The 27,910-nt window shown below is 42.4% G+C and overlaps 1 protein-coding gene and 2 long non-coding RNA genes across 4 annotated transcripts in view; 1 reads left to right on the top strand and 2 right to left on the bottom strand.

Moving 5' to 3' along the window:
- Positions 1–240: 240 nt before the first annotated feature.
- On the bottom strand, positions 241–5,219 carry LOC123329415. Its single transcript, XR_006544813.1, has 3 exons — positions 5,025–5,219; positions 4,245–4,345; positions 241–2,111 (listed from the first exon to the last, which is right to left on the bottom strand). It is a non-coding gene; the product is annotated as an uncharacterized LOC123329415 (long non-coding RNA).
- LOC102405049 lies at positions 4,821–27,652 on the top strand. The gene is made up of 4 exons (XR_006544812.2): positions 4,821–5,095; positions 20,062–20,281; positions 27,181–27,293; positions 27,374–27,652. It is a non-coding gene; the product is annotated as an uncharacterized LOC102405049 (long non-coding RNA).
- Positions 13,505–27,910, bottom strand: part of ATP6V0D2 (ATPase H+ transporting V0 subunit d2) — a 53,455-nt gene continuing 39,049 nt past the window's right edge. The window contains exons 3-8 of one of the 2 annotated variants that reach the window (XM_006073083.4): positions 27,646–27,824; positions 26,370–26,449; positions 24,028–24,105; positions 16,907–17,065; positions 15,633–15,710; positions 13,505–13,976 (exon numbers count right to left, since the gene is read on the bottom strand). In XM_006073083.4, coding sequence (XP_006073145.1) covers positions 13,815–13,976; positions 15,633–15,710; positions 16,907–17,065; positions 24,028–24,105; positions 26,370–26,449; positions 27,646–27,824 — 736 coding nt within the window. In that variant the 3' untranslated portion in view covers positions 13,505–13,814. Of the gene's footprint in view, positions 13,977–15,632; positions 15,711–16,888; positions 17,066–24,027; positions 24,106–26,369; positions 26,450–27,645; positions 27,825–27,910 lie in introns of both variants that reach the window. The other variant, XM_006073082.4, reaches the window with a different exon arrangement.

The raw sequence follows: 27,910 nt of genomic DNA, 5'->3' as shown, positions 1-27,910 counted from the left end.
AGGAAAAATAGAACCACCATATGATCCCCAAATCATACTTCTTGGCATATATCAGAGAAAACTATAATTCAAAAAGATACATGTACCCCAAAGTTCATTACAGTGCTATTTACAATAGCTAAGACATGGAAGCAACTTAAATGTCCATCAACGAAGGAATAGATAAAGAAGATATGGTACATATATACAATGGAATATTACTCGGTCATAGAAATGAAATAATGTCATTTGCAGCAACACTGTTGGACCTAAAGATAATTGTACTAAGTGAAGTAAGTCAGACAGAGAAAGACAAATATCATATGATATCACTTATCATATGAAACATGTTACATATCAACTTATTAATATTTACAGAACAGAAACAGACTCATAGTCATAGAAAACTAACATGGTTATCAAAGGGGAAGATGTGGGGAGGGAAAAGTTAAGCATTTGGGATTAACACATACACTCTACTATATATAAAATAGACAGCCAACAAGAACCTCCCATATAGTAGAGAACTATACTTAATGTTTTGTATTAACCTATAAGGGAAAAGAACCTGAAAAAAAAAAGATATATATGTACTTACAATGGAATCACTTTGCTGTACACCTAAAACTAACCCAACGTGTAAATCAACTATAAAATCAACTGTAAATCAACTATAAAATCAACCATATAAATCAATAAAAAGCTGTTTGTTTTGACAAAAGAAACCCACTCCCACATAGTATCAAAGCAAATAATAGTCTTTGAGGTATCTCTGCCTTAAAATAGTTCTCCATAACTGTGAAGTAAGTTCTGGAGAAAGAACTTAAGACAGATGGTCAGAAAAGCAACAAAAATAATGACCAGAATGACCAAAATACCTTCATCATGCTTACTTTCCTTTACCTAGGGTTGTATTTCATGTCTTGCTAAGTTTCACTAAGTTCAAGTATTAGGACTATGGAACTGGTTTATTTGGGGAGTGTCTCCTTTGGAATGACTCATTGGAGACCCATTTGGCAGATCAGATTAGTTGCTTAAGTTCCTAGGAGGAGCAGATGTCAAGGGTCAAGGAGGAAGCACAGTGCTGGTCCTCAGTGAGGGCCTTTTCAGCTCTCTCCTCACCGTGAAAAAGAAGTTCAAGAGGACAGAGGTCTCATGTCTTCATGCAGCTTTTAGTCTGTCTTTGGGTGTGATTTACTTGTCTTACCTACACCTGGAGAAGACCACTGTGGAAACGGCCAGCCTCTCTCCCCAAGGCTTACACATTTAAGTAGAGAAGACTGAAACAGGTGCTTAAATGCCATCTTACCAGGACACCATACTAAGAGCATGTAATAGATGTGAACCCCCCAAAACAGTTATTTCCCCAAATCTCAGCCACTCCTTTAGTTGAAAGTCGCCTTCTCTGAGTGCCTTTCCGTTCCCGATGGAAGGAATGGGGTGTGGTTTGGTGCCTGGTGAACACAGAGACACTAGAATCAGCAACGTCTGGACTTTGCAATTAACCTTCCATTCCACCTGCGGTTATTTAAAATAATTTCCATTCCTTCCCTTTTTCTAAATATCATTCATCTTTTCCCCTCTTAATATTCCCATTGATTTTCATCACTGAAGTGGAATGGTCTGCACTTTCGCTTTTATCTCCATGCCTAGAACTCTTTGAAAAAGAGAGAGAACATAATTAGTTGAATAAACGGTGCATGGCAGAGTAAACCATGTTTGATAATTCTTTTCAAACGCCGTATCAATGAGGGAAATAACCAGTTTTTTATGTATTGTAGAGTCCTGTGAGTTTCAAGTTAGATGTTAAAGGAGTTTGAGCAGGTAGGCCAATGGGATTGAGAGTCATTACCCACACTTATCTTGGTGTGCAGAGAACACCATGGAGCAATTTTGGTTCATTTACCTGTTCTTCGGGTTTGTTCTCTGTAGACACCTGTGTTTGTAGATGACGGGAAATAGGCTCTATTTGGTTAAGCAGTTCTTAGCTGAGGTGTATTTCTGTGATTGAATTGGCTTGGCTTCTGACTGTGGCTGCTGAGCCAACTGTGAGTGCAGACAAAGAACTGCAGTCTGGCTGCTCTGACTCCCAGTGAACGCTGTTCTTGGGATGGATTCCGGGTCACTTTCCCCTGTTTGGTTACAAAGGTCAGGGCGGGTGGTGATGTAATACTTGCTCTGCATATGGGTTTATTTACTCCACAAATACGTGTTGGATGTCTACTATGTACGGAAGATCTCACTGTGGTCCAGAGGAGCCCCCTGGGACCCCCATCTTTGAATGTGTTTCTGTTTTCATGGACTGAGGAGGTGACATTCTATCAGACTCAGTTGTTTGGGCTTTAAAAAAAAAATCTTAGTCTTCCCTTGTGGCTCAGGTGGTAAAGAATCCACCTGCAAAGCAGGAGACCTGGGTTGGATCCCTGGGTTGGGAGGATCCGCTGGATGAGGGAAAGACTACCCACTCCAGTATTCTGGCCTGGGGAATTCTGTGGATTTCATAGTCCATGGGGTCGCAAAGAGTTGGACATGACTGAGTCACTTTCACTGGGCACTGAAAATATCTGTGCCCCAAAGGAAATTTATGGGTCCCTGAGTTATATTTTGGCTTTTCCTTCTATTAGATTAACTAAACAAGGAGGACATTAAACCGGGATGGTCTTAAGACCTTAGCAGTCTTTGTAAGCAAAGCAAAACTGAGACCTACAAATGCCTCAAGGTTAGGAAATAAAAACCTGAGGACAATCCATTAATAAACAGTCAACTAGGCTTCCCCAAACAAGGCAGATGCTTAAGCTATAGCCATTCAAACAATTTCCTTGCTTTTCTTCAGCCTTTTCTCTGTAAGTCTTTCCCCTTAGCTGCTATCAGTGGAGCATGCCTCACTACTTCCAGAGTGGAGCTGCCCCAGTGGAATTGATTTTGCTTAAATAAACTCTTAAAATTTTTAATATGCCTCAGTTCATCTTCTAGCAGTTCTTGATTTGAATCTATGTATTTTGCAGGTGGAAGAATTTGTGCATTCATTCATTCATTAAACAAATATCTATTAAATGCTGCCATATGCCAGGCTCTGTGCCAAATATTGAATATATTAATATAGCGATGATCAAAAAAATAAATTTCCTGCTCTCACAGACCATCATTGGGTGGGGAAGGCCAACATTACAAAACAGATAAACAAATCCATTATGGTTACAAATTGTGGTAAGATATAAAAGGTAAGGAACAGGATGCTTTGAGAGAGACAATACAAGGTACCTCTTTGAAACTGAAAAAAGTCTTTGAGAAGCTGAATATATAGGAACATCGTGTACTGATGGTTTGCACAACTTCAAAGATATGAAAAGTGCCCATTGGAACTGGGCAATGTGACAAAATCATGTTAAAACCTGAAGGAAAGGAGCCAGCCTTGGGAGAATCCAGTGGGAAAAAATTCTATGTAGAGGGAGGAACATGATAGCCCTAAATAGGAACAAATTTGGAGTCCTGAAAATATGAAAGAAGGCCAGTGAGCATGGCAGTGGACAGAGGATGTCAGTGGGCCTTGTAGATCATGGTAAAGTTCTGATTTTATTTCAAATATAAGGGGAAATGATGGGAGAGTTTTGTTGTTGCTTTAAAGGGTGATAAGGTCTTAGATTTTTAAAAGCTCTCTCAGCTGTAGTGGGAATGACAGTTAGACAGTTAGAGGTTTATGGACCTAACCTACACAAAAGATGATGAAGCATTGGACTTACGTGGTGAATTAAAGAAATATTTTTGTTAGAAGAATTGGGAGAATTTACTTACAGGTTATATACTATGGGTAAGGGAGATTAAAGTGTCATGATATAACTTAGCTATTAACATTTTAAATTTAAATGTTAATAAACCAAAATTTTGATAACTAGCATTCCAAATAATTTTACATTCAGCTCAGTTCAGTCGCTCAGTCGTGTCCAATTCTTTGCGACCCCATGGACTGCAGCACACCAGGCCTCCCTGTCCATCACCAACTCCCGGAGCTTGCTCAAACTCACGTCCAAAATTGGGCACTTAGTCTTGGATGAAAGGGCAAAATTATTTTCAAAGTTACACTGTGCATGATATGGGCTGGTCCTCAGTAAGGGCTCAGGGTTTAAATGATTAAAATGATTCAATAAAATAGGTAGTGTTTCTACTATTCTAATAATTTATAAAAATAAATTAACAAATGTTTTAAAATGCTTCCTCAATTCTCAAATAGTAACAGAATGATAAAAATTATAATTACAAAGACTTACATGAAATACCTAGGCAAGTCAGTCACTGTCGAATCTGGGGCATTTGTTGCTATTGGATTAGAGGAACATTTCCCACTAGGCTGGTCTGCTGCTGGTCACCTCTGCCATGACATGGGGAAGACAGATAATTTTTAATGAAATCTTTGATGCCCCAGATCCAGTTCCATGAACTCTGCAAATTCCCAAAGACATGAGGTGGTTTCCTTCTCATAATTTTATGAACTTTGATAAGACTTCTGTCATTTTTTCACAGGACATATTTGGAACAAACAGGAATCTTAAACTGGAGGCAATAACTTAAAGAGAAAATTAAAAACTTGTCTACCACCTCTAAGAAAGTAGAATATCTATATCTATCTATCTATCTAAGATGGAAGACATGGAACACTTGAGACCTCGTTTTGACTCCTAATCTTAGCTCTTCTGACTACAGTTTCCCTATCTGGAAAACTAGTGCCCATTCTAGTTCTGAAAGTCTATGTACCCATTTTATGCCCATCTTTCAGTATCCAGCTTAAATTATCCATTTTATTTTATTTTTTTTAGGCTAGATATAACAGATGTAGACATGTTTCTTAGATGGCTATATTGAATAAGGAACATTTAGCCTGATGTACTAAATTTGTCAGAGAAATCCAATTAAAAAAAAAAAATGGTCAGAGCAAGATATGGCCATTAGACAGATTTACTGTAGAAAGTTAATGGACCATACTCATATGTCAATTTGTTTTCAGAGCCACTGTGCTGATATGCAGCTTGAATTTGTGCTGTCAGACCTACCTTCAGAGGCTGTGGAGAACACCAAGTTCTCTGGAGCATACAAACCAAATTGTGCTGCGTATTTCCTTCAGGTAAGTTATTTCTTGAAGTACACTATTCTCGGGGCTTCAATCCAGAGCTGATACTGAACGGTCATTTTCTCTGCAGACTGCAGATATCTGCTTCATTTTCACACGAGCATCCCTTTTCTCCTTGCTGGTGCTTTCCCATTTTGTAAAACTGCTCCTGTCTTAAGTCGGCTGACGCTGTCCATGTGGTTCAGTGTGGGCTGGCAGTGTGCCCAGCTGCTTTTGATTTACACATAATTTCTCCACGGTCTTGCCTGAAAATGGCCTCATCAGTGCAGGATAGCACAGGCTACTTCCTAAACATAAGGATGTATGTTTTCTTCTAGAAAACACTGATTTAAATTTCCACCTGCTCCTCCTAGATTTATAATATTTACTAAAGAGGTTCTGCATCTGTCCTGCCCACTCTTCACTATTCCGCTTGACTTATTTTAGTTGGCTTCAAGCAACAAAGGATGACTTTTATATAAATTAAAGAAGACAGAAACGATTCATTTCTAGGTGCCCTGAGAAAATGTGAGGGCGCAATGTTCGTCTCTTACACTGAAGGTCCTGCCTTAATGGTAATTTTTCCCATTTGATCATCCCATCCTGAAAACAGGCTTCAGGAAATATCAGCTTGGCAGATGTATTTATGTTTTTAAGACAATTAAGAGTGGTTTTAGGCTTCCAACAAAACTGAGAGGGAGTCCCAGAGATTTTCCATGCCCCACACATGCAGAGTCTCCCCCATCATCGACATCCCTCGGCCGAACAGCACATTTTTCATCAAGGATGAACCTACATTAACACATCATAATCTCTCCAAGTCCACGGTTTACCTTAGTGTTCATGCTTGGCGTTATGCATTGCACGGGTTTACACAGATGTATAATGATATATGTCCATCGGCAGAATATCCTAGAGAGTCACTGACCTAAAAATCCTCTGAGCTGGGCCTGTTCATCTCTGCCCCCACCACCCCTGGCAAACACCAATCTTTTTATTGCCTTCATAATTTTGCTTTTTCCAGAATGTCATGTAGTTGGAATCATTCAGTATGTTGTCCCTTTATATTGGCTTATGTCACTTAATTAAATGCATTTAAGATAGCCCATGGGGTCACAAAGGGCTTCCCTTGTAGCTCAGTTGGTAAAGAATCTGCCTGCCATGCAGGAGACCTGGGGTTCAATTCCTGCATCGGGAATATCCCCTGGAGAAGAAAATGGCAACCTGCTTCAGTATTTCTGCCTGGAGAATCCCATGAACAGAGGAGCCTGGCAGGCTACAGTCCTTGGGGTCACAAGAGTTGGACATGACTTAGTGACTAAACCACCACCATGGGGTTGCAAGGAGTTGGACACGACTGAGTGACTTTCACTTTCACTTTTCAAGTTTCCTCCATGTCTTTTCATGGCTTAGTGTTGACTAACACTCCTTCTGGATGACCACTATTTATCTGTTTACTACTGAAGGACATCTTGATTGCTTCCAAGTCTGGGCAGTTATGAATAAAGCTGCTACAAGCATCTGTGTATAGGTTTTTGTGTGGACATAAATTTCCAACTCCTTTGGCAAAACACTGAGCCGGGAGGTGATTGTTGGTTAGTTTTGTAAGAAACCACTAAACTGTCTTCCAGAGTGGCCATACCATCTTGCATCCCCACTAGCAATGAATTTTGCTCCAATCCCACCCTGCCACCCCACCACCTCCACCACCGCCAGCATTTGGTGTGTGAATCCTGGACTTTGGCCATTCTAATAGGTGTGTAGTAGTATCTCATTGTTGCTTTAATTTGCATTTCCCTAATGATCTATGATGTGGAGCATCTTCCCATAAGCTTATTTGCTTATTTATGCATCTTCCTTGGTGAAATTCCTCTTGAGGTCTTTTTTTTAACTGGGTTGTTTATTTTCTTAGTGTGGAGTTTTAAGAGTTCTTTGTACGTTTGCATAACAGTGCTTTATCAGATATGTCTTTGCCAATATTTTATCCTAGTCTATAGTTTGCCTTGTTATTCTCTTGTTACTGGTTTTTGTAGATTTAAGTGGATGTGTAGTGTCTATTATTCTTAGGGAAGGTGTCCATCGTGTTCATCACATTCTTTAAGGATTCAGTCAGTTCAGTCGCTCAGTCGTGTCCGATTCTTTTCAACCCCATGAATCACAGCACGCCAGGCCTCCCTGTCCATCACCAACTCCCGGAGTTTACTCAAACTCACGTCCACTGAGTCAGTGATGCCATCCAGCCATCTCATACTCTGTCGTCCCCTTCTCCTCCTGCCCCCAGTCTTTCCCAGCATCAGGGTCTTTTCCAATGAGTCAACTCTTCGCATGAGGTGGCCAAAGTATTGGAGTTTCAGCTTCAGCATCAGTCCTTCCAATGAACACCCAGGACTGATCTCCTTTAGGATGGACTGGTTGGACCTCCTTGCAGTCCAAGGGACTCTCAGGAGTCTTCTCCAACACCACAGTTCAAAAGCATCAATTCTTCAGTGCTCAGCTTTCTTCACAGTCCAACTCTCATATCCACACATGACCACTGGAAAAACCATAGCCTTGACTAGACGGACCTTTGTTGGCAAAGTAACATCTCTGCTTTTCAATATGCTATCTAGGTTGGTCATAACTTTCCTTCCAAGGATAAGCGTCTTTTAATTTCATGGCTGCAATCACCATCTGCAGTGATTTTGGAGCCCCCAAAAATAAAGTCTGACATTGTTTCCCCATCTATTTCCCATGAAGTGATGGGACCAGATGCCATGATCTTCGTTTTCTGAATGTTGAGCTTTAAGCCAACGTTTTCATTCTCCTCTTTCACTTTCATCAAGAGGCTCTTTAGTTCCTCTTCAACTTTCTGCCATAAGGGTGGTGTCATCTGCATATCTGAGGTTATTGATATTTCTCCCAGAAATCTTGATTCCAGCTTGTGCTTCTTCCAGCCCAGCATTTCTCGTGATGTACTCTGCGTGTAAGTTAAATAAGCAGGGTGACAATATATAGCCTTAACATACTCCTTTTCCTATTTGGAACCAGTCTGTTGTTCCATGTCCAGTTCTAACTTATAATAATCTTAAAGGATTATTTTAATTCAAATGATTAGAGCCATGGTTAATGACTCATGTTAAAGTTGGTGGCTCAGGTAATACTGGTATTTCACAGAATTACCTCCAGCACAAGGAACAGCTGAACTATGAACTGATAATTCCCTATGATATGGTTTATGTTTATTTATTTGCACGTGTGGTTCTTGCATAACTTTCTTCTGGTCTTTCTACTGAAAGTCTTTTGGGTTCTGAAAGATTTGTTCAATACAAACCTCTCATCACAGCACCAGGGTGAATCCTTGCACACAACCATGTGATCTGGACACCCAGAGCTAGAATTGATGGTCACCCAAGCTTCCATATTTCCACATATCTTCAGAAATAGACTGAGTTAAAATATATCTAATCATGATCACTAAGGGGCTTCCCTGATAGCTCAGACAGTACAGAATCTGTCTACAATGTAGGAGACCTGGGTTCAACTCCTGGGTTGGGAAGATTCCCTGGAGAAGGGCATGGCAAAGCATGCCACTATTCTTACCTGGAGAATCCCGTGGACAGAAGAGCCTGGTAGGCCACAGCCCATGGGTTGGCAAAGAGTCAGACATGACTGAGCAGCTAACACAACCACAACAGCCAACAATCATGATCACTAAAATCTTACCTATAGATTTCCTTTCAATTTTCACTTACATTTTGGAAAAAAAGAAGTCAGCCTCATAGAAACAGAGAGTAGAAAAGTGACTAACAGGGGCAGGGAGTGGTACAAATAGGGAGAAGTTGGTAGAAAGGCCCAAACCTTTGGTTATAAGATGAATAAGGTCTTATTAATAGAATCTAATGTGTTACTTGATGACTATAGTTGGTAACACTGTATTGCATATTTGAAATTTGCTAAAGAGTAGAACTTAAATATTCTCTCACATACAAGAATAAAGGTGTTACCATGATGGGAGGACTCCTTTCACAGTGTCTGTGCCCATGCATATCAAATCATATTGTGCACTAAAATATCTTACAATTTTGTCAATTATTCTTCAAAAACCTGAAAAAAACGAAAATATGTTAATTTTAAAAATTCCTGATGTTGCAGAAATGAACTATAATATATTAGCATTTCACTCATTTTTTAAAAAAGCAGAAAATTAAAAATAAAACACTAAATCAAACCAAAAATTTAAAAACCGTGAACATCTTATCCAACAAAATATGTATCTCATCAGCATGAAGAGCTGAATACAGAATGAACTGCTTTAATTTTTCAAAACTTACCAAAGAAGAATCTGAAAATGTTTAGTTTAAAATCTAAAATTGCTGTTTGTTCAAAAAATGACAAAGGTAATAATGACTATCACCTCTGAAGAGTGAGACTCAGGGTCAGTGAGTCTGGTGCTGCCAGACCTTACTGGAAAGCAAGATGCCGCACTGTCCCCTGGAGTTGCTCGCTCCTATCTGGCCTTGGGCGTGACATTTCTGTCTTCAAACTGCACAGAAGTAGTCCCTCGGGGTCAGAGCCAAGACTCATTTGCAGGTGATATACGTAGAAAACCATACCTACCCCAACCACCTGCAAAGACGATTGGAGAGTGGATGGCTTTGGCAGGCCTGAGAAAGGACTTCAGAGTGGCCACAGACACTGTGGGACCTATCAGTGGATGACTGCTGAGTGCCACTGTTCCATTTGTACTACTGCAAAGAAGTACCCTCGGTTTAGCAGTTCAAAGCAGCAACTCTTTATTAAGCTCAAGGATACTGCAGGTCAGTAATTTAGGACAGGACTTGTCTAGGTAGTTCTCGCCTGGGATCTCTCATGCAGTCGTAGTCAGGTGTTGGGTTGAGCTTTAGTATCTGAAGACTGGCCTGGGCTAGACATGGCAGTCTAGACGCGATACTGTTGGTTGGAGTTCAACTGGGATTGTCATATTTGAATATACCTTGCTTCTTCATGTTGTCTGAGTGTCTAACCTTGGCTTCCTCACAGTATGGGAGGCTCAGGAAAGCTGGACTACTTACATGGTAGCTCAGGACTTAAAATCCAGTAAGCAAAGGGAACTAAATAACCTTGGAAGGCATACAGCACTGCATTTCTGGATTTTTCTGGTTATGAGTAAGTCACTAAAGATAGCTTATGTACAAGGAGAAGGACAAAGAGCCCCATCTCTAGGTGGAGGAGTTTTAAAGAATGTGAAGACATATGCAACCTTGCAGTAAAACCACTGCAACCAGTCTTAATGACAGCCTGCTCTATTGATAGGGAGTCTGGTACTTTGCTTCCTGAAATGGAGATCTAATAATTTCTTATGTATTTATCCATAAAACTTGCTTCCAACTTTGTCAATAAGAGATCCACACTAACTGGAATGTTGACAACATTCTTACAGATATCAGAAGTCTGCATAGAGCTACCAATGTACTTTTATAGCTTGTCAATGATCCCAGTCTTTAAATGACATTTTGTGGATCTGAACAGAAAGATAATTTTCTGGGGACAATTTCCAGTATATTGATTGACACTTGTTTCTATGTGCATCTTCTTCATGTATTCTCTTTCCTTTTCGAAGAGAATCCCAACTTGCCTTCCCTTGGAAAAGCAGCCAGATGTTCTCATTGAGCAGTGCTCTGATCAATCATATTTCACTTAGTGATCAAGTTGGTTGTTGAAGCTGGAAATTGCAGCAGAAAGTGACTGAGGAGAAAGTGGGAAAGTGATTGATGAGAGGCCAGACAGAGTAATGAAGATGTAAAAGAGGAAAATGAGCATAGGAAATTGCTCAGGGCAGGTGGTTTGGCCCTTACGATAGTTTCTGCAGCCTATTCTCTTATTTATAAAGCTCCTACATTTTGTAACTCTGCAGCAATCCAAACCGACATAAAAACTCCCAATATCAGGTCTTGCCGCAATGCGGGAGACGTGGGTTGGATCTCTGGGTTGGGATGATCCCTTGTATTCTTGCCTGGAGAATTCCATGGACAGCAGAGCCTGGCGGGCTACAGTCCATAGGATCACAAAGAATCGGACATGACTGAATGACTAACACTTTCACTTTCACATATAGCTTCATCTTACCTGTGAGATCTGACATTACCAGCATGTTTCAAGCGGTAGGTTAAAAGTTATTACTGATGAAACCTCTCAAATCTGATAACCAAGTCTTTCTTCACTCTACAAAGTTTTATTTATCTTTCTCAATGTCTTATTAAGTTGCGGCCATACTGCGGGGAAGGGTTAATTCAACTTGTCCAATATTCAGCAAGACAGCCTTAGGCGAAATTCACCCAGATTAAGAATGGTCCTTTTTATTTGCTCTCAGCATTCCAAAAGCATTGCAACAAATAAAAGGACTGCAATTTTTTTTTCCTGCCTCAGATATTCTCCAAATTTCCTGAGAACTGCAATTGCTGATTTTGAATCTCCAAGCACCGCAAATTCTCTTGACTGAAAAACTTTCTTAGAGATTTAACAGGTTCCTGCCCACGGATAGACTGATAAATGACTTTGGAACCTTCGAGAAAGGGGTGGGAATGAAGGGGTGGGGGTGGCCGGAAGTCTGCCTGTGGCGCGGTTCTGGGTGTAGAATCCACTGGAGTACCGTGTGCCAAGACCAACGTCAGCCGATTATAGAGGTGGAAATCTCAGAGTGATGGAATACGGCTGGGAGGTGGGTGCTTAAGGGATGACAAGGAGCCTCAGCTTCCACCACTTAGGAAACGAAATGCATTTTTGCCTCGTGATTTTTTGTGTTGCTCTCTGTACCTGATTTGCTGGCCTCGTTTCCAAAGGGTCCCCGAGGTATGACAGAGAAATCAGATTCCAGCCACACTTAAAGGCTGTAACTTCGAAGCCAAGTTTTCCCAACAGCAGAGGGTGCACCCCCTCTCTAACAGGCCGCATCCTGCAGCGTGTGCCACATGAGGTGACAGGAAATTCCTTTCTCTTCTGTCCACATGATGGTTAGACTTGGTGGCTAGGGAGGGGTTCGTGAGGGCTGACGGCTTCATTACTCGCATAGAGGTGATGAGAGAGGTAACCTCAGCCTGCAGCGCTGGGGCACGTGAAGGGCCCACACGGGTCATGGAGAGGCGGGTGGGAAGGGCTTGGTCTAAGAAAGCACCAGCCTTTCTCTAAGGGGCCGCTTTGCAGCCAGCATCTTTGCCCTCGACCCTTACGGACGCCCAGTCTTACTAGTCTCCCCCGCTGCAGACTGCAGAAATGTAGCTTATGGGCATCTCCTGGCCTCCGGGCTTGGGAGGAGAAGACGGCAGCCGCAGGTAGGGGCAGGGGCGAGCCGGGGAGAATGCTTTCCACGGCAGAGGCTGCCGTGGAGCAGCTCCTGGTTCCGGCTGCTGAATCCGCGCTGGAGCCTTTACAGCGCGGCCTCCACGTGGGCACACGGCCCGGGCCCCCTGCACAGCTGAGCAGCAAGGCACCTGCCTCCCTTCTGACTCTCTGAGCCACTGTTTTTCCTCCTGCTTAAAAAATTCCTATCACTGAAATTAGGAAGTATTTTATGAGAAGTTTAATTCCCAATCCTCCCTCCCTCCCCCCCACCACCAAATGGATTTACTTCTTGGTCTTTGTGTCTTTGTACTTAATTCAGTATAGGTATACTCTGTGTATTCCTGGACTTCCCTGGTGGCTCAGACAGTAAAGCGTCTGCCTACAGTGCGGGAGACCGCGTTGGATCCCTGAGTCGGGAAGATCCGATCCCCTAGAGAAGGAAGTGGCAACCCACTCCAGGACTCTTGCCTGGAAAATCCCATGGACGGAGGAGCCTGGTGGGCTACAGTCCGTGGGGTTGCAAAGAGTTGGGCACCACTGAGTGACTTCACTTTCTGTACTCTGTAAATATTCTTACTTGAAGAACTTTCAAATATAAATATATGTTTACCTTTTAAATATAACAAAAAACCCAGATTTTTCTATTTAGGAATTTTTTTATTTTTATTTTTAAAGAAAGCACTGGAGCAGTGTTTGTTGATTTTTCTTTCTCTGGTAAACTGGAGTTTTATAGAGAATCCATATCCTGTGAACCTATGATTTATGTTTCTGAATGAATAAAATATAACAACTTTTTCTTCTCAAAGTATTAATATGAAGAAACTGTAAGAAAGAGAGGTATACCTTTTGTTTAATGAAAGTTGTGAGAAAATAATTCATAGGTGGCAGCCTTAATAAGAAATTTAACACTGGCTGCACCTGTGGACTATGATTTGGAACTGCGTAGCTTTCCCAAGCCTACCAGATCAACGTGAATCAGAAGAAAATACAGTGTTTCCCACCGTGTGTGGTCCTTGATGTCTATGTACTACTCTGGATTTTTGTGGACATGGATAAAGAATGGACAGTTAACGAGTAAAGGAGACACTCAGCTTGTGGAGAAACATGGAAAAGCAAAACACTTTTTAATAGATTTGATTTTATAAGAAGAAAATGAGAATAGGGAAAGCACCACAGGTTAATTAAAATTAATGTCTAAGGCCCAGTGAAGAATGAGATGTAACAAGATTTAAGGCTCCTGGCAAAAGATATGCTTTGTTTCAGGGTTGCTTTGCTGTGTTTCCAGTGGGTGTATGATTCATGAAGTGCAACGTCTCTTACTTTTGTGTGATCTAGATAATACAACACAACTCTTTTATTTCCCTCATAACTTCCTCTTAACATTTATGATTTTCTACATTTGAGGCCCCTCACTGGGTTATAAGATTGGAATGTAACTGTTAATTTTAGTTCGTTGTCTCTGTGAAATGCATTCAGCTATCCACACGATATTTCTCATTTCTTGTTCCTTCAGCTTGGTGTATGCATAAAACACACCATAGTGGAATTGCCTGTTAAATGCCAGCACGTTCATCTGTACCTGAGGAAGGAAAAAAAAAAAAAAACATGCACCATCAACTTATATGGAACATACTACATTAATGAAATAATATGAAGCTACAGACCAGCTAGTGCTTGTTTAGTACTTATATGTATTTAAACAGACAATTTCCAAATTGGGTCAAAGAAAGGGAAACAGCAGGAAATTTAGCAAGTCTGAAAGGAGAGTGTCACTCTGCAGAGAAAGGCAGACAACCAGCAGTTTAAGAAGTAAGTTTGGAAAATTATAAGACAAGCTCCAAATTTCAGTAACACTGCGAGCACTGATGCACCGATTCCTAGGACTTCGTCCGTGTGTGTGTGTGTGTGTGAGTAACTTGGTAGTGATATTGATTCGGGTTCTTTCATTTAGATAAGATATTTTTCCTTGGCCACAATGGTTTACAATTTTCAAGTCATTTTTAGGCTGTTGAACTCCTTTTCAGGGCAATGTCATACAGGACTCTGGAATCTGGACCAGGTGATGCTATGAGTTTCCTTAGACATATAGTTAAACTGTTAAAAGAAAATTAAAAAAAAAATTTTTTTTTTAAACTAGGGTACAGTCTGAAATGAAACAATCCCTTTATTCTTTTCCATTTAGGAAAAAGAAGAGGTACCAAGTCCCTTACTCTGTTCTGAAAACCTCCAGCAAAGCTGTCAGGAAGGGGAGGCTCCCCACTGTCAGGAGCAGGCAGGCATTTTTCCTGCCAAGGGGGCCCCTTTAACAGCGGTTTTTGCAGAAGCGCAAGAGTGTGGGCTTTTAAAGCATCCCTAATATATGAAACAACTTGCATTGTTTTCACTTCCTTCTAGAGAGCTGTTAGAAAATGTCTAGAGTAGGGCTTACAGGAAGACTCTCATACTGCTTTCTGGAGCCAGTCTGACCCTAAAGTGTGGGTAAATTTCAGGCTTCTCTCTAAAACCAGTGGTTTTAGGGAAATGAATAAAACACATTGTAAAAAATTGTCCGGATGTGGGGGGTCCGCCATCGGGCTAGCTGCCCAAAGTCCTCTTGTTGCACGTTTTAGTAGCCCATGAACTGGCTATAAGATTAAAGTACTCTTCTGCCTTTTCAGGGAAACAGAATAATCTAGACTGGATGGATTTCCACGCAAATAATTCCTAAGTGTTGTAACTGCACAGGAGTGATAAACCCTCCTTGAAGAAGGGATGGGTTAGAGGGTGTGCCCTTAACAGAGCGTGCTCCATGATGGCTGTCAACACATGATCATGAGGGCATCCTAGCTTTGTTTCTCTGGGTAATTATGGACGAGCTACCTCACTTCCATATTCTTGCCTGGAGAATCCCCTGGAGAGAGGTGGCTGGTGGACTACAGCCCATGGGGCTGCACAGAATCGGGCACGACTGAAGTGACTTAGGCACAGCACAGCTGCCTCACTCCCGGAACTTCACTATGAGCACATCTGTCTGGATGGGACAATCCCACAAGAAGCCATCATTTGTGAACCTCAGGGCCTTGACGCTCCAAGGCAGAAATACTAACTAATACCTGTCCAAGCTACGGATGTGCCTAGTCAGTTGGCCTGGTCAACTGTAAAGAAAATCCAAGGCGTTAAAAAAATACAAAAAACTAAAACCCAGAGTATGAGAAAAAGGGTGTAAATGCTAGGAGCATTTCCGTTTCCACCATACCTCACGCTCATAAAACACATCCTCCAAAGTCTTTCCCCCGCTGCTATCACTTACGGCCTCAAACAAAGGCTTGTATACCTGAAAAACAAAGGCAAGACGTTCTTTTTTAAACAAGTTTTCATGTTTTATAAGCATAAACATCGTATCTTTCCAGCAACATAAGAACTGTGCATCTGTTTTAGAAAATCTATCCAGAAGGCCTGAATGTTTTTTGTAGGCTCTTTGGTCTCTTGAGGAAATAACAAAAAAATCCAAACAAGGAGAGGAGGGATGGAATTCCATTCTGTGGGCTTATTCAGGCCTACAAGGCGGGAGGCAAAAGCAATTCCGCTCTCTGTGCACGTGGTATGAGCTAATTTCCACATTTGTCTCTTAGGGTTGGTTAGACACATTATAGAGGCTAAATGAGTGCTCGTGGGTTAATCAGTGTGGCTTCACGGTTCTTTGAGATGACAACTGATAAAATTCATATGGAATTTTAAGTGAGGAAGGGGTGAAAACCGGGGAGAAGCTCAATTTTAAGATTGCGCTCAAGAGCCTCTTGCAGTGACACAAGAGACGTTACAAAGGTTCGTGCACTGTTGGTTGGCTTCTCTTTCCCTGGGGGCAAAAATCCAGAGGCAAAGATGAGAGGGGTGTCATTCTAGTTCTGGAAAAGCTCCCTGGAGGGTGTGTGTTACTGTCTGCAAGTCAGAAGGGAAGGTGCCAGGGGATGAGGTTATACCCTTGAGCTGAGAAGCTTCAGGCTGTCCAAGAGCAGCCGGGTGCCACAGTAAGAGAGGAGGCGGCAGCCCTCTTTCCCGAATGCTGGCCACCGAGCAAAGGGTGTGGTAAACAGTATGAGCATTTCTCCCGTGTCCTTCTAGGAGACACTCTGTACCTAGCACTGTTTGTCCAGTGGGCACTTGAAAGGGCAGCTGGGGCAGGCTCTTTCACATAACTCTGACATGAGCTCACATTTCCACTGCACCAGTCCCTTGGGGAATTTGCTCTATCAAGCACTTTATAAAAAAAAAAAGGTTCAAATGACCATCCTCTGGAGATTTAAACAAGTACTTGCTTGGCAGGAATCTTAAAAAACACACTAGTTTGGGTTAGAAAGTCGATGTATTTCTTTGGGAGAAACATCATAGCAAGAAATACTGCTTTCTAGCCTATAAACATTATAACCATGTTAGATAAAGTATAAATGTGATGTGTGGATTTCTAAAGCATGCGAGAGGAAATCATGCGAGACATTCGGGATAAGCACGCACTCCGTAACTGTCTGCTACCCTCTTCATCTGCTCAAAGTCCTCGGCCTGGGCCAGCAGGCGCAGCCCCTCGGGGTGGAGCTTGCCGCAGGTCGGGTAGAGGGTCTCCCGGTCCTCTTTGCTCAACTCGGTGCCAAAGGAGTTCAGAGTGATGATAAAAGCACGCCGGTCAGCCTCAAACTGAATTTGCAAGACATGAGAGTCAATGAAATTGAACCACCTACTAAATGCTCTAGACAAATTCATTTTCAAAATGATCTGCTTTCTTTCCAATCTATGGCTAATTATAATACAGACATGTGTTATTAATGTTCCCACAGTCTCTTCCTTTCACAGAGCAACTCTGCTGGCCAGAGAAGGAGCTCACAGCCCAGGAGGCCAGAGCATCCCACTAAACTGCAGTTCCCAGGCTCTCTGTTATCAGTTACTCAAGTGTTTCTCTCGTGTAGGCCCCTAGAGTCCCAAATGCCCCTTCCATAAAGATCAAAATAAGACCAACTTGCTGGGATCGATTCAGAGATAGGATGAGATAATGTACATAGAAGGTCCTGGCAAAGTGTTTAGAACAAAAAAGTGCATGTCATACCAGTTAACATCCCTTTCTGAATGCTGAGATCAGTTCAGTTCAGTCACTCAGTCATGTCTGACTCTTTGTGACCCCATGGACTGCAGCATGCCAGGCCTCCCTGTCCATCACCAACTCCCAGAGTTTACCCAAACCCATGTCCATTGAGTCAGTGATGCCATCCAACCATTTCATCCTCTGTCATCCCCTTCTCCTCCTGCCCTCAATCTTTCCCAGAATCAGGGTCTTTTCCAATGAGTCAGCTCTTCACATCAGGTGGCCAAAGTATTGGAATTTCAGCTTCATTGTCAGTCCTTCCAATGAACACCCAGGGCTGAGCTCCTTTAGGATGGACTGGTTGGACCTCCTTGCAGTCCAAGGGACTCTCAAGAGTCTTCTCCAACACCACAGTCCAAAAGCATCAATTCTTCTGCGCTCAGCTTTCTTTAGAGTTCAACTCTCACATCCATACGTGACTACTGGAAAAACCGTAGCCTTGACTAGCTGGACCTTTGTTGGCAAAGTAATGTCTCTGCTTTTTAATATGCTGTCTAGGTTGGTCATAACTTAAACCAGGCTACTTACCATTTGTTTGTACTTCCCTGGTATTGGTTTTCTTCTTTCAAGTCCTAGGGTAGATATTGATAAATCTAAGCCTGTCTCTAAGGATCATGGGACTTGGGACAAGTGACTTTGCTCTCCAGACCTGTTTCCTTATTTGTAAATGGTGAGGTCTGATCACATGCTCTCTCAGGAGGGGTCAGTCTACTCCCCACCTGTCTCCTCTGTGCTGAGCCCTACTAGACACTGAGCTCCCAGCCCCACGTCCCACCTCTCTGTTTCATCTGACCACCAAATCCTTCTTGAAATCGCCCTCTATTTCTTCACACTCCTGTTGGTTCTGCTTCTACCCACGCTGACCATTCCATCTCAGTCCGCCCCCACAGGTACCTCCTCTGCCTGCCAGGGGAATCTTCCATGATGTCCTTGGGCTAAGAAGACCTTCTTCACCTACCCAAAGCAACCTGTGCTTACCGCATTATTTTAAAATCTCTGCATGCTCCTTTCATCCCACTGCACTCTAAAATCTTTGAGGGGTCATGTCTGTCTTGTTTATTTTTTGAATATCTAGTGCCTGACACAGGAAGATCTTAAACGTTTACCAACTCCAACAGAATAGTCCACAGTTCTACCACTCTAAAATTCTCTAATATTCTCTACCATGTTGCTACCCAAGGTGTGTTTCAAGGATTCGTAGCTTTGACCTCACTGGGAAGCTTGTTAGAAGTTCAGAATCTTAGACTGTAGTCCAGACCTAGTGAATTAGAATCTGCATTTGAAATAAGATCCCAAGCTTGCTCATATGCATATCACAACTGAAATGAATTGCTCTACAGTATTATTTTTTTACTAATTAACCAATAGCAAATCCAGACTTACAACAGATCTTACTGGAACTGTTTTGTTAGAACAGGTGTTTCCTATCAGTAGAGCGAGAGTTGGTTTCTCTGATTCTTTTGATTGCTCTCATGGAAATTATGGGTGCGTCAGAGGCAAGGAGAAGCCTTATATGGAAGCGAAGGCAGCTGCCTCTGGCTACTGAATATAATCAAACTTGTCAGTAATCTTAGACCTTCCGGGATAAGAAAAGAAATGCAATAGGGAGATTTCATGGCAATAAGAAACCCTGAAAATAACCAACAGGGCAGGCGGAGCAACAGTGGAGTTCATCGTCCCAGATGCTCTTCAGTGTCCTTTCTAGCACCAAAATGTTAGAATCACAAGGAGAGAAACGGGGCGGGGTGGGGAGCACTGCAGGCACCAAGGCGGAGGAAGAAGTGGCGCGGGCAGAGCGTGACATCGTGGGGCAGTGCCCGAAGCTCCAAGTCCCGGGATGCAGCTGCAGAGGCGGCAGGGACAGGTAGCTGGGAGGGAACGGGAGAGGCTTCCCAAGCCTCGCCAGAAGAGAGGACTTTGATGGACACGGCTGCTTATCTGCACACGCCGCTCACTTTCCAACTTCTGGTCCTTCCCCTTTGCCTACAGAGCATACACACCATCCCATAACTCTCCAGGTTGAAATTCTACCTGCCTTTGAGGATCTCCTGAAATACAATGTTTTTCATCTGAAGCCCTTCTCTCTTCTCTCTAATTGGATACGATTTCCTTTGGCGCCTTATTATATTTTAATTTCCCTTTTATTATAAGCGTCTATCTACTGCTTTCTTCTAGCCTAGAGGCTGTGTGCGTGTTTGTGTGTGTATTCTCTTCATGAAAAGAACTATAATTTTTGAATTGTAAAGAGGCCATCCTGTCTTTGACCGTCCCTAAGCAGACACTTTGCCGTGACACCTGATTATGGAGGCGAGTAGTTGGGGTGGTACTGCTTTCCCGTAAGCCCTGTATCGCTTGCAGAGGGCAACCATCCTGTGTGGCACAGCGTACCTTAAACATTCTGTCTTTCCTTTCCCTGCAGATACTCAGGCATTGTAAAACCATAACTTATTTTTTGTTGCTATTGCAAAAGATAGCTATGCACTGTTGACAGATTCAAAACCCTTATCCATTGCTTATGACAGAGTTGGCTGATTAGTTTGAAAATTCTTGCCAGTTCCTTACAGGAGGAAGGGTCTCCCTGGTGGAAGCAATGGGTCGATGGCAGAGGAAGAGAGTGAAGTGAACCAGCCCCTCCTTATCGGCATGTGTCCTGGCCCAGGGAGGTGAAACAAGCATACTCTGTGCTTAGTATTTTCACGGCTTCATTAACCGTGCAGATCATCGGAAAAGCAGGAAAGAGGCCAACAATCCACTGCAGCACATTTGCCTGGGACGTAAGTCAATTTCTTTTTTTAAATATGAAGCCACAGTCTCGTAATTAGGTCACATTTTCACCTGCAAGCCTAGGTTTATTCCCTCTTCCACTATATTCAATCTTTTGAAGTCTCTTATCAAATAAGATCAAATGAGAAAATACACGGAAGAACTTCGAAATTCTAAGTGCTCCATGGTTGTGCAAACAAAAGGGGAAGTAATTACATGACCCGGGACATTGACATAAAACTGACACACCTCCTCTGATCATATAATTAGACATGTAATAATTGCACACCAGGTGTAACTGATATTTTTACTTAAGTGTATAAAGATAGTTAAATGGATTTTTATTTTTAACATTGCTTGAAAAAAAATCCAACAAGGTAGTATCTTGGGTATCGGGAAAGGACAAAGAGAACACAGGGCATATAGTATTTTGACCAAATCCTCCTGGCGACAAGTATTCTTCTAATACCGTGCTGTCCTTTTCACATTACCAAGGATGACAAAGACGTAATTCTTATTTGCTTCTGGTTTTTAAAGCATGTGGAGTATGATCTTGCTTAAGAATTAGCACTTGGCGTCATATAGAAGAGCTGCAGGTGAATTTGATGTGGAGGTGATCAAGCACAGTAGATAAACACATAAGAACCAGAGCCAGATAACCCGTGTTCAAATCCTGACAGCTGTTTGACGTCAGGCAACTTGCTAGCCTTCTCTGTGCCTCAGTGTCCCCTCTGAAAAAGAGGTCCTAAGCTACACATCTCAATGTGCTATTTTGAAGTCCAAGTGAATTTGTATATATAAAGCACCTAGGACAGTATCTGGTATACAATAAATGTTAGCTTTAATACTGCCGTTGTATACCTCTGTAGGGTTATTATCTTTTTTCTTTTTTTATTAAATGAAAGATTATTCTATAGCACTTTACGATTTTCACATTTCATAAAATCCCATAATAACCCTTCCTTTCCCCCATCCTGCCCCTCCCCCTTCACTCTCTCCACTGGTAACCATTAATTTGTTCTCTTTATCCACCAGTCTGCTTCTTTTTTGTTTTATTCACTGGTATTATTTTTTAGATTCCACATATAAGATAACATACAGTACTTTGTCTTATTTCACTTAACATGTGACTGCTGCTAAGTTGCTTCAGTCGTGTCCGACTCTGTGCGACCCCATAGATGGCAGCCCAGCAGGCTCCCCTGTCCCTGGGATTCTCCAGGCAAGAATACTGGAGTGGGTTGCCATTTCCTTCTCCATCACTTAACATAATGCCCTCCAGATCCATCCAAATTGCTGCAAATGGCAAGATTTCATCCTTTTTCATGGCTGAGTAGTATTCCGTTGTATATATGTACTACATCTTCTTTACCTTATCATCTGTTGATGGACATTTAGGTTGCATCCATTCCTTGGAAATTATAAATAATGCTACTATGCACACTGGCGTGTATGTATCTTTCCAAATTAGTATCTTTGCTTTTTTCAGATGTGTATCCAGGAGTGGAACTGCCGGGTCACGTGGTAGTTCTAGTTTCTTTCTTTTTTTGTGTGAGAAACCCCACACCATTTTCCACAGCGGCTGCACCAATTTATGTTCCTAACTACAGTGGCGACGATTTCCTTTTCTCCACATCCTTGCCAACATTTGTTGTTTATATTCTTTTTGGTGATAGTCATTTTGACAGATGTGAAGGTTATTAATCTTTACATAACTCTCTCCCACATATTTGGTAGGTACAAAGTACGTGAATCGTTGCTAAGCCACAGGAATTATGCCATGTAGAACCTATACTTTGTGCCATAGATAATGTGGCTTTTTATAGAGTGGCTAGTAGTTAAATTTATGAAAAGAAAGTGAGGTGCTTCAGAGGGTCACTAGGCTGCTTGTATCATGTGCTCAGCATGTCTGGAACTCACTTTCTGACAACTGGCGTGTCTTGAAAAAATATGTTTTGATGCCCACCACCTATGTAATATAGATAGAGATAAAAAATATTTTTGGAGTCCTCCAAAGAGTTCTTACTTCAAGGACTGCTTTGACTTTAAATTTTCAACAGTATCTTTAACTGTAAAAATTTAATAATTAGATATTTGAGGGGAATTACTTTTATCAGGGGGCTTCCCAGGTGGCCGTAGTGGTAAAGAACCTGAACTGCTAATACAGGAGATGTAAGAGATGTGGTTTGATTCCTGGGTCAGGAACATTCCCTGGAGGAGGGCACGATAACCCACTCCAGTATCCTTGCCTGGAGAATTGCATGCACAGAGGAGCCTGGTGGGCTACTGTCCATGGGGTCACAGAGTTGGACACGACTGAAGCAACTATGCGCACACACACTTTTATCAAATGCAGTATCAGAACATTAGGTTAAAATATGTGCAGATGAAGCTATTTCAGCTTCTTCTCTTCTTCTTCAATGAGTAGTTCTTATCAGGCTTTTCTTGAAATTAGAAGTCATTCAAATATGTAAATATTAATATCTACCAAGTCCTGAGTGTTCATTGCAAGGACTGATGCTGAAGCTGAAACTCCAATATTTTGGCCACCTGATGCGAAGAACTGACTCATCTGAAAAGACCCTGATGGTGGGAAAGGTTGAAGGCGGGAGGAGAAGGGGATGACAGATGATGAGATGGTTGGATGGCATCACCAACTCAATGGACATGAGTTTGAGTAAACTCCAAGAGTTGGTGATGGACAGAGATGCCTGGTGTACTGGTTACAAAGAGTCAGACACTACTCAGAGACTGAACTAAACCCATCAATGAAGCCAGTATAACTGATAATCTAATGATTAAGGATATTCTTTAGACAAAACTTCTTTCCATAGAGCAAAGCAAGAGCTTTCTAAGCCCAGTAAGTTTTTTTTGTTTGTTTTTTGGCTGTGCCACGTGGCTTCAAGGATTCTTAATTCCCCAACCAGGGACTGAACCTGTGCTCTTGGCAGTGAAAGCAAAGAATCCTTGCACTGGACCACCGGAGAATACTTTTTTTTAAGATCCAAGTGAAATAGTAAGTCAGCAAGAGAGATCCAGGTAAAACACTCAGAGCAAACTACTCCCAGAATTCCCCTCCAATCCCTTGATCTCTGGCCTGAGTCTCCCATGCGTGAGCAGATTGACATTTGCAAGCAAGAGGGCCTCTGGGCACAGATGAAAGCTGTGATGATGAAGAGGAATTAAAGGGAGTATATAACATCAGTTAGAGAGGTGGGTGCCGAAGGTGGCATCTGCCACGCTGTGTGGAGTAAGTGGGCACTCCAACTGTGAATCACCACCCCTGGTCTTTCTGCGGTGGTGCTCAAGGGTTGCTCGTGGAGGCCTTTATTTTAGGACTTATAGGAGAAGTGCCACCCGCAGTAGGTTTTGCTGACAAGTTGTGGGGGTTCCCAACAGGCCCGATGTTGGGAGGGAACTTGGTGATTGTTATGGGTACCTATAGTGCACCAGTTGTCCAAAGCATACTAAATTTTTAAAGAATTGTAATCTGCTTCCTTCATACTACATCCAAGTAAATCACGATCAAACTTCTATAAGCATTATTCTTTTTTAATTCCCAAATAGCTCTTCTCTGTAGAAAACTAGGAAAATACCACTCTTATTTGAAGACATCAAATGATACACATGATAAAATATACTGCTATTTTATTTCTAGATAAAAGAACTTCTAAGAATAAAAAAAAAATGGTAGGATTATATAAATAAAAAGCATGTAAGCCCATTATTTGGCATAAAAAAGTCAAGGTCTCTTTCTTACCTCCAGAATGGGACACATGACTTCCGCTGTGACATCACCATGATTCTTACAGAATTTATAGAATGCCTCGATGTAGGACTTAAAAAAGAAGAAAGATCACAAAACAAGAAAATGAACATATTTTCCTTTTGGAAATTTCTAGATCAGCTTTTCACGACTTATTAAACTCTTTAATGAAAATTGAATCACTTCTCCCATAGGGAGATATTTTATAATATATTTGGTGCAAACTTTGACCTTGCAGCACATTGCACAGCCTAAAAAGCAAAACTCTGTAAAAGAACAAAATTGAACTTATCATAGCTTCAAATAACTTACCAAGCACTTTTTTGCATGGCTCTTGGATTATTTCATAGTTAATTCTCACTATTCTAACAAGACTATGAAACTGTCTTATGAGCTCAGCAAATAAGTCCAGAATGGGTCCTATGAAAAGTGAAAGTCCTAGCGCTCAGGAGACACATTTGGGATGGCGCTGAGCGTGGGCAATACACGGGGAAGGCAGAGTAGGCTGTAGAGTCAGGCAGTCTGTGTTTGAGTCTCAGCTCTATTACTTACTAGCTCGCTGACTTCTACCAACTAAATTTACTTTTCCATGTTTCAGTTTTCTCATCTGGGGAGCAGGGATGGCACGTAGTTTTGCTGAGTGGATTAAGTGAACTAATGCCTAGAAATGCTTAAAACAGTGGCTTCTCTTAGTTGTATCTCAGGGATGCCTCCTCGAAGCCCATAAGTCTCTTTATAAAAAGGAAACTGCTGCAATGCTGTGCCTTGGAGAGGTTTTATATGTTTCAGCATAAGAAGCTAGATAGAGGGCATATCCATTCAGTTGCTCTGTGAGAGTGTCTAAAGATGCTGCGGTTGCGTGGGTGAAAATGGACAGCCCCTTTGACTCAGCCCCCATCACACAGGGCATCTCAGAGGGCAGCAGCACGGTCCAGAGAGATGGCCACATTGCACAAGGTGGTGCCTGTGGTGTGGTGTCCACAGGTTGGCCATCCTGGACTGCTGCACACTGTCAGTAAATTAAAACTGTGTGGGCAAGTTCACTGTGAAATTCACGGACTAACAGGGCTGAGGACAGAGATGAAAACTACATAACACAGGGGTCACTGTGTGCACCGCTGCTTTGGAAATGGATTGGCGTTGTTCACCTCACTCGTCTATCTACCTATCCATTCATCCATCCATCCATCCAGTTGACGCCTTTTATGTGCCAGGTGTCATGTAAGAGCTAAGGATACAGAGAAGAATGGGATCATCTCAAGACTCTTGCTGGATGGGAGAACTTGCTGCTGCTGCTAAGTCGAGTCAGTCGTGTCTGACTCTGTGCAACCCCATAGATGGCAGCCCACCAGGCTCTCCCGTCCCTGGGATTCTCCAGGCAAGAACACTGGAGTGGGTTGCCATTTCATTCTCCAATGCATGAAAGTGAAAAGTGAAAGTGAAGTCGCTCAGTCATGTCCGACTCTTAGCAACCCCATGGACTGCAGCCTACCAGGTTCCTCCACCCATGGGATTTTCATGAACTTGACATACGTGTATTTAACTAGAAGACAGGTCAGGACTAAAAAGAGATTTGTTCCCATTACAACTTCCCTGGTGGCTCAGATGGTTAAGCGTCTGTCTACAATGTGGGAGACCTGGGTTTGATCCCTGGGTCAGGAAGTTCCCTGGAGAAGAAAATGGCAATCCACTCCAGTACTATTGCCTGGAAAATCCCATGGACAGAGGAGCCTGGTAGGCTACAGTCCATGGGGTCGCAAAGAGTCGGACACGACTGAGCAATCTTCACCGTAATGCCTAACCTCATAATTCAGAAGTTGGCTAGCAAGAGCTAGAGCTAGCGCTAAGTCACTTTCAGTCATGTCTGACTCTTTGCGACCCCATGGACTGCAGCCTGCCAGGCTCCTCTGTTCATGGGATTCTCCAGGCAAGAATACCAGAGTGGGTTGCCATTTCCTTCTCCAGTGGATCTTCCCAACCCAGGGATTGAACACACGTCTCTTATGTCTACTGCGTTGGCAGGCAGGTTCTTTACCACTAGCACCACCTGGGAAGCCCAATACCAAACAGCTGAGCTGATCGTTGGTCAATATAGTGAAAGTATTAGTCACCCAGTCATGTCCTACTCTTTGCAACCCAGGCAAGAATAATGGAGTGGGTTGCCATTTACTTCTCCATGGGATCTTCCCGACCCAGGGATGGAAGCTGGGTCTCCTGCTTTGCAGGCGAATTCTCTACCAGCTGAGCTGCTAGCAAGTAAGTAACATCTAATGAAGAACTCCGGTTACACTGTATTATGTAACAAAGAAGAACATCATATTTGGGGAAACAGTTACCTTGTATAGTTTATTACGCAGGATTTCAATATTCAGTTCATCTAGAGCATTTTCAGAAGTACAGTCTTGAAAGAACGGAGCTGAAAGCAGAAATTATCATACAAAATAAATCAAAATAGGATTTTAAATTGTAGAAAATGTTTTGTGAATGTACCACCCTCTGCTCACCCCTGACGAGGACACTGTAGAGTGATGGGCGATTGACAGCCTCAGTGAAGCTGGCAATGAGGGTGATGGGGAGGGATTACCGAGGAAGCATGTGCTCCGTGCGAGCCGTCGGTAAACACTGGATACACTTGAACACATTCAGTCCTCACAACCTTGAACTACTCACTTAATGGTTTCCGTTTTTGAAGTCCCTCCCCGCATCAGCCATATTCACCATTTGCAACCTTACTATGTGACAAGTATGGAGCTGTATTAAAACTGTCCTGGTGTTTAAAACTCTTTGATAGGAAGAGAGTATTGTTTTCAGAATGAGGAAACTGGAGTGAAATGAGTTGCCCCAAGTCCCTTGGTTGGGGGTGACAGGGCCTGGTTTCATGCCTGTGGACCTGGGTTTTCAGACTCACTGTCTTTCTGTCGTGCTATGCTCCTGGAGCAACCGACACTTAATAATGATGCGATTACTTTTCTTTTTAAAGTTTGTTTTAAATGGCAACTATTATGATGAATGATCAACAGTGAAGTGCCGTTGTCTAGGTTTCCTGACAATGGAGATCTGAAATGATTCCTTCAGCATTTTAAATGCTGCAGCTATTATCAGTGCCAAACTACGATGACATTAACATTTATTTTATCACTGCTTCAGGTCGTTTGACAGACACTCCTGAGCATCTCAGAAAAAAATGGCATTCCCAAACTTCTTAAAACAAAGTGTTTCCCAGACACAGCCTTATACAGACAGAAATTTAAAATGAAAAGGTAAGGAACTAATCACCTAAAACCCAGCTAGAAAATGTTTTGAAAAATTACAAGCTTTATTATTTATTTGCTGTGATCAGGAGTGAAGCCCATGGGTTTGGAGGTTGGAAGATGAGGCCTGGCCCGTCTCGGCTACCAGTGGTCTGCGTGGGATCTGGGGCGGTATCACATCACTTGTCTTGATCTGAAAAAGGAGGGAGGTGGACCAGAGGATTCTGCAATGTCCCCTCCCCTTGGAGGAATCTGTACAGTGTGACACTGTGTTCATGGAGACCACTGTGACGTGCAACTGCACTTTCTAATAGTGTGGTAACACACACAAGCAGCTGCACAATTACTTATGCACTCATACCTAGGGGTGTCTCGACCAGAATGGCATTGAAGAGGTCAGAAGGTGTCTCTGCAATATTGACTGCCTCCATCTCGGTGAAGTGGCCCAGGGGGTGGCACTTGACCAGAACGTCCTTCACAGGCTTGTTCTGCAGCGCGCCATTCATCAGGAGAATCACATTGTCGATCATGTAACTGCACCTGGAAGGAAGGGAGGAAGGAGGACTCGATCGTTAGGAAAATGACTGCATAAGGATAAGAAGCATCCCCCGGGTTAAATGAAAGCA

Source organism: Bubalus bubalis, chromosome 15, assembly GCF_019923935.1.
Source record: "Bubalus bubalis isolate 160015118507 breed Murrah chromosome 15, NDDB_SH_1, whole genome shotgun sequence".
Taxonomy (NCBI): domain Eukaryota; kingdom Metazoa; phylum Chordata; class Mammalia; order Artiodactyla; family Bovidae; genus Bubalus; species Bubalus bubalis.
The sequence above is the reverse complement of the archived record's forward strand: the minus strand, read 5'-3'. Positions and strand labels throughout refer to the sequence as shown.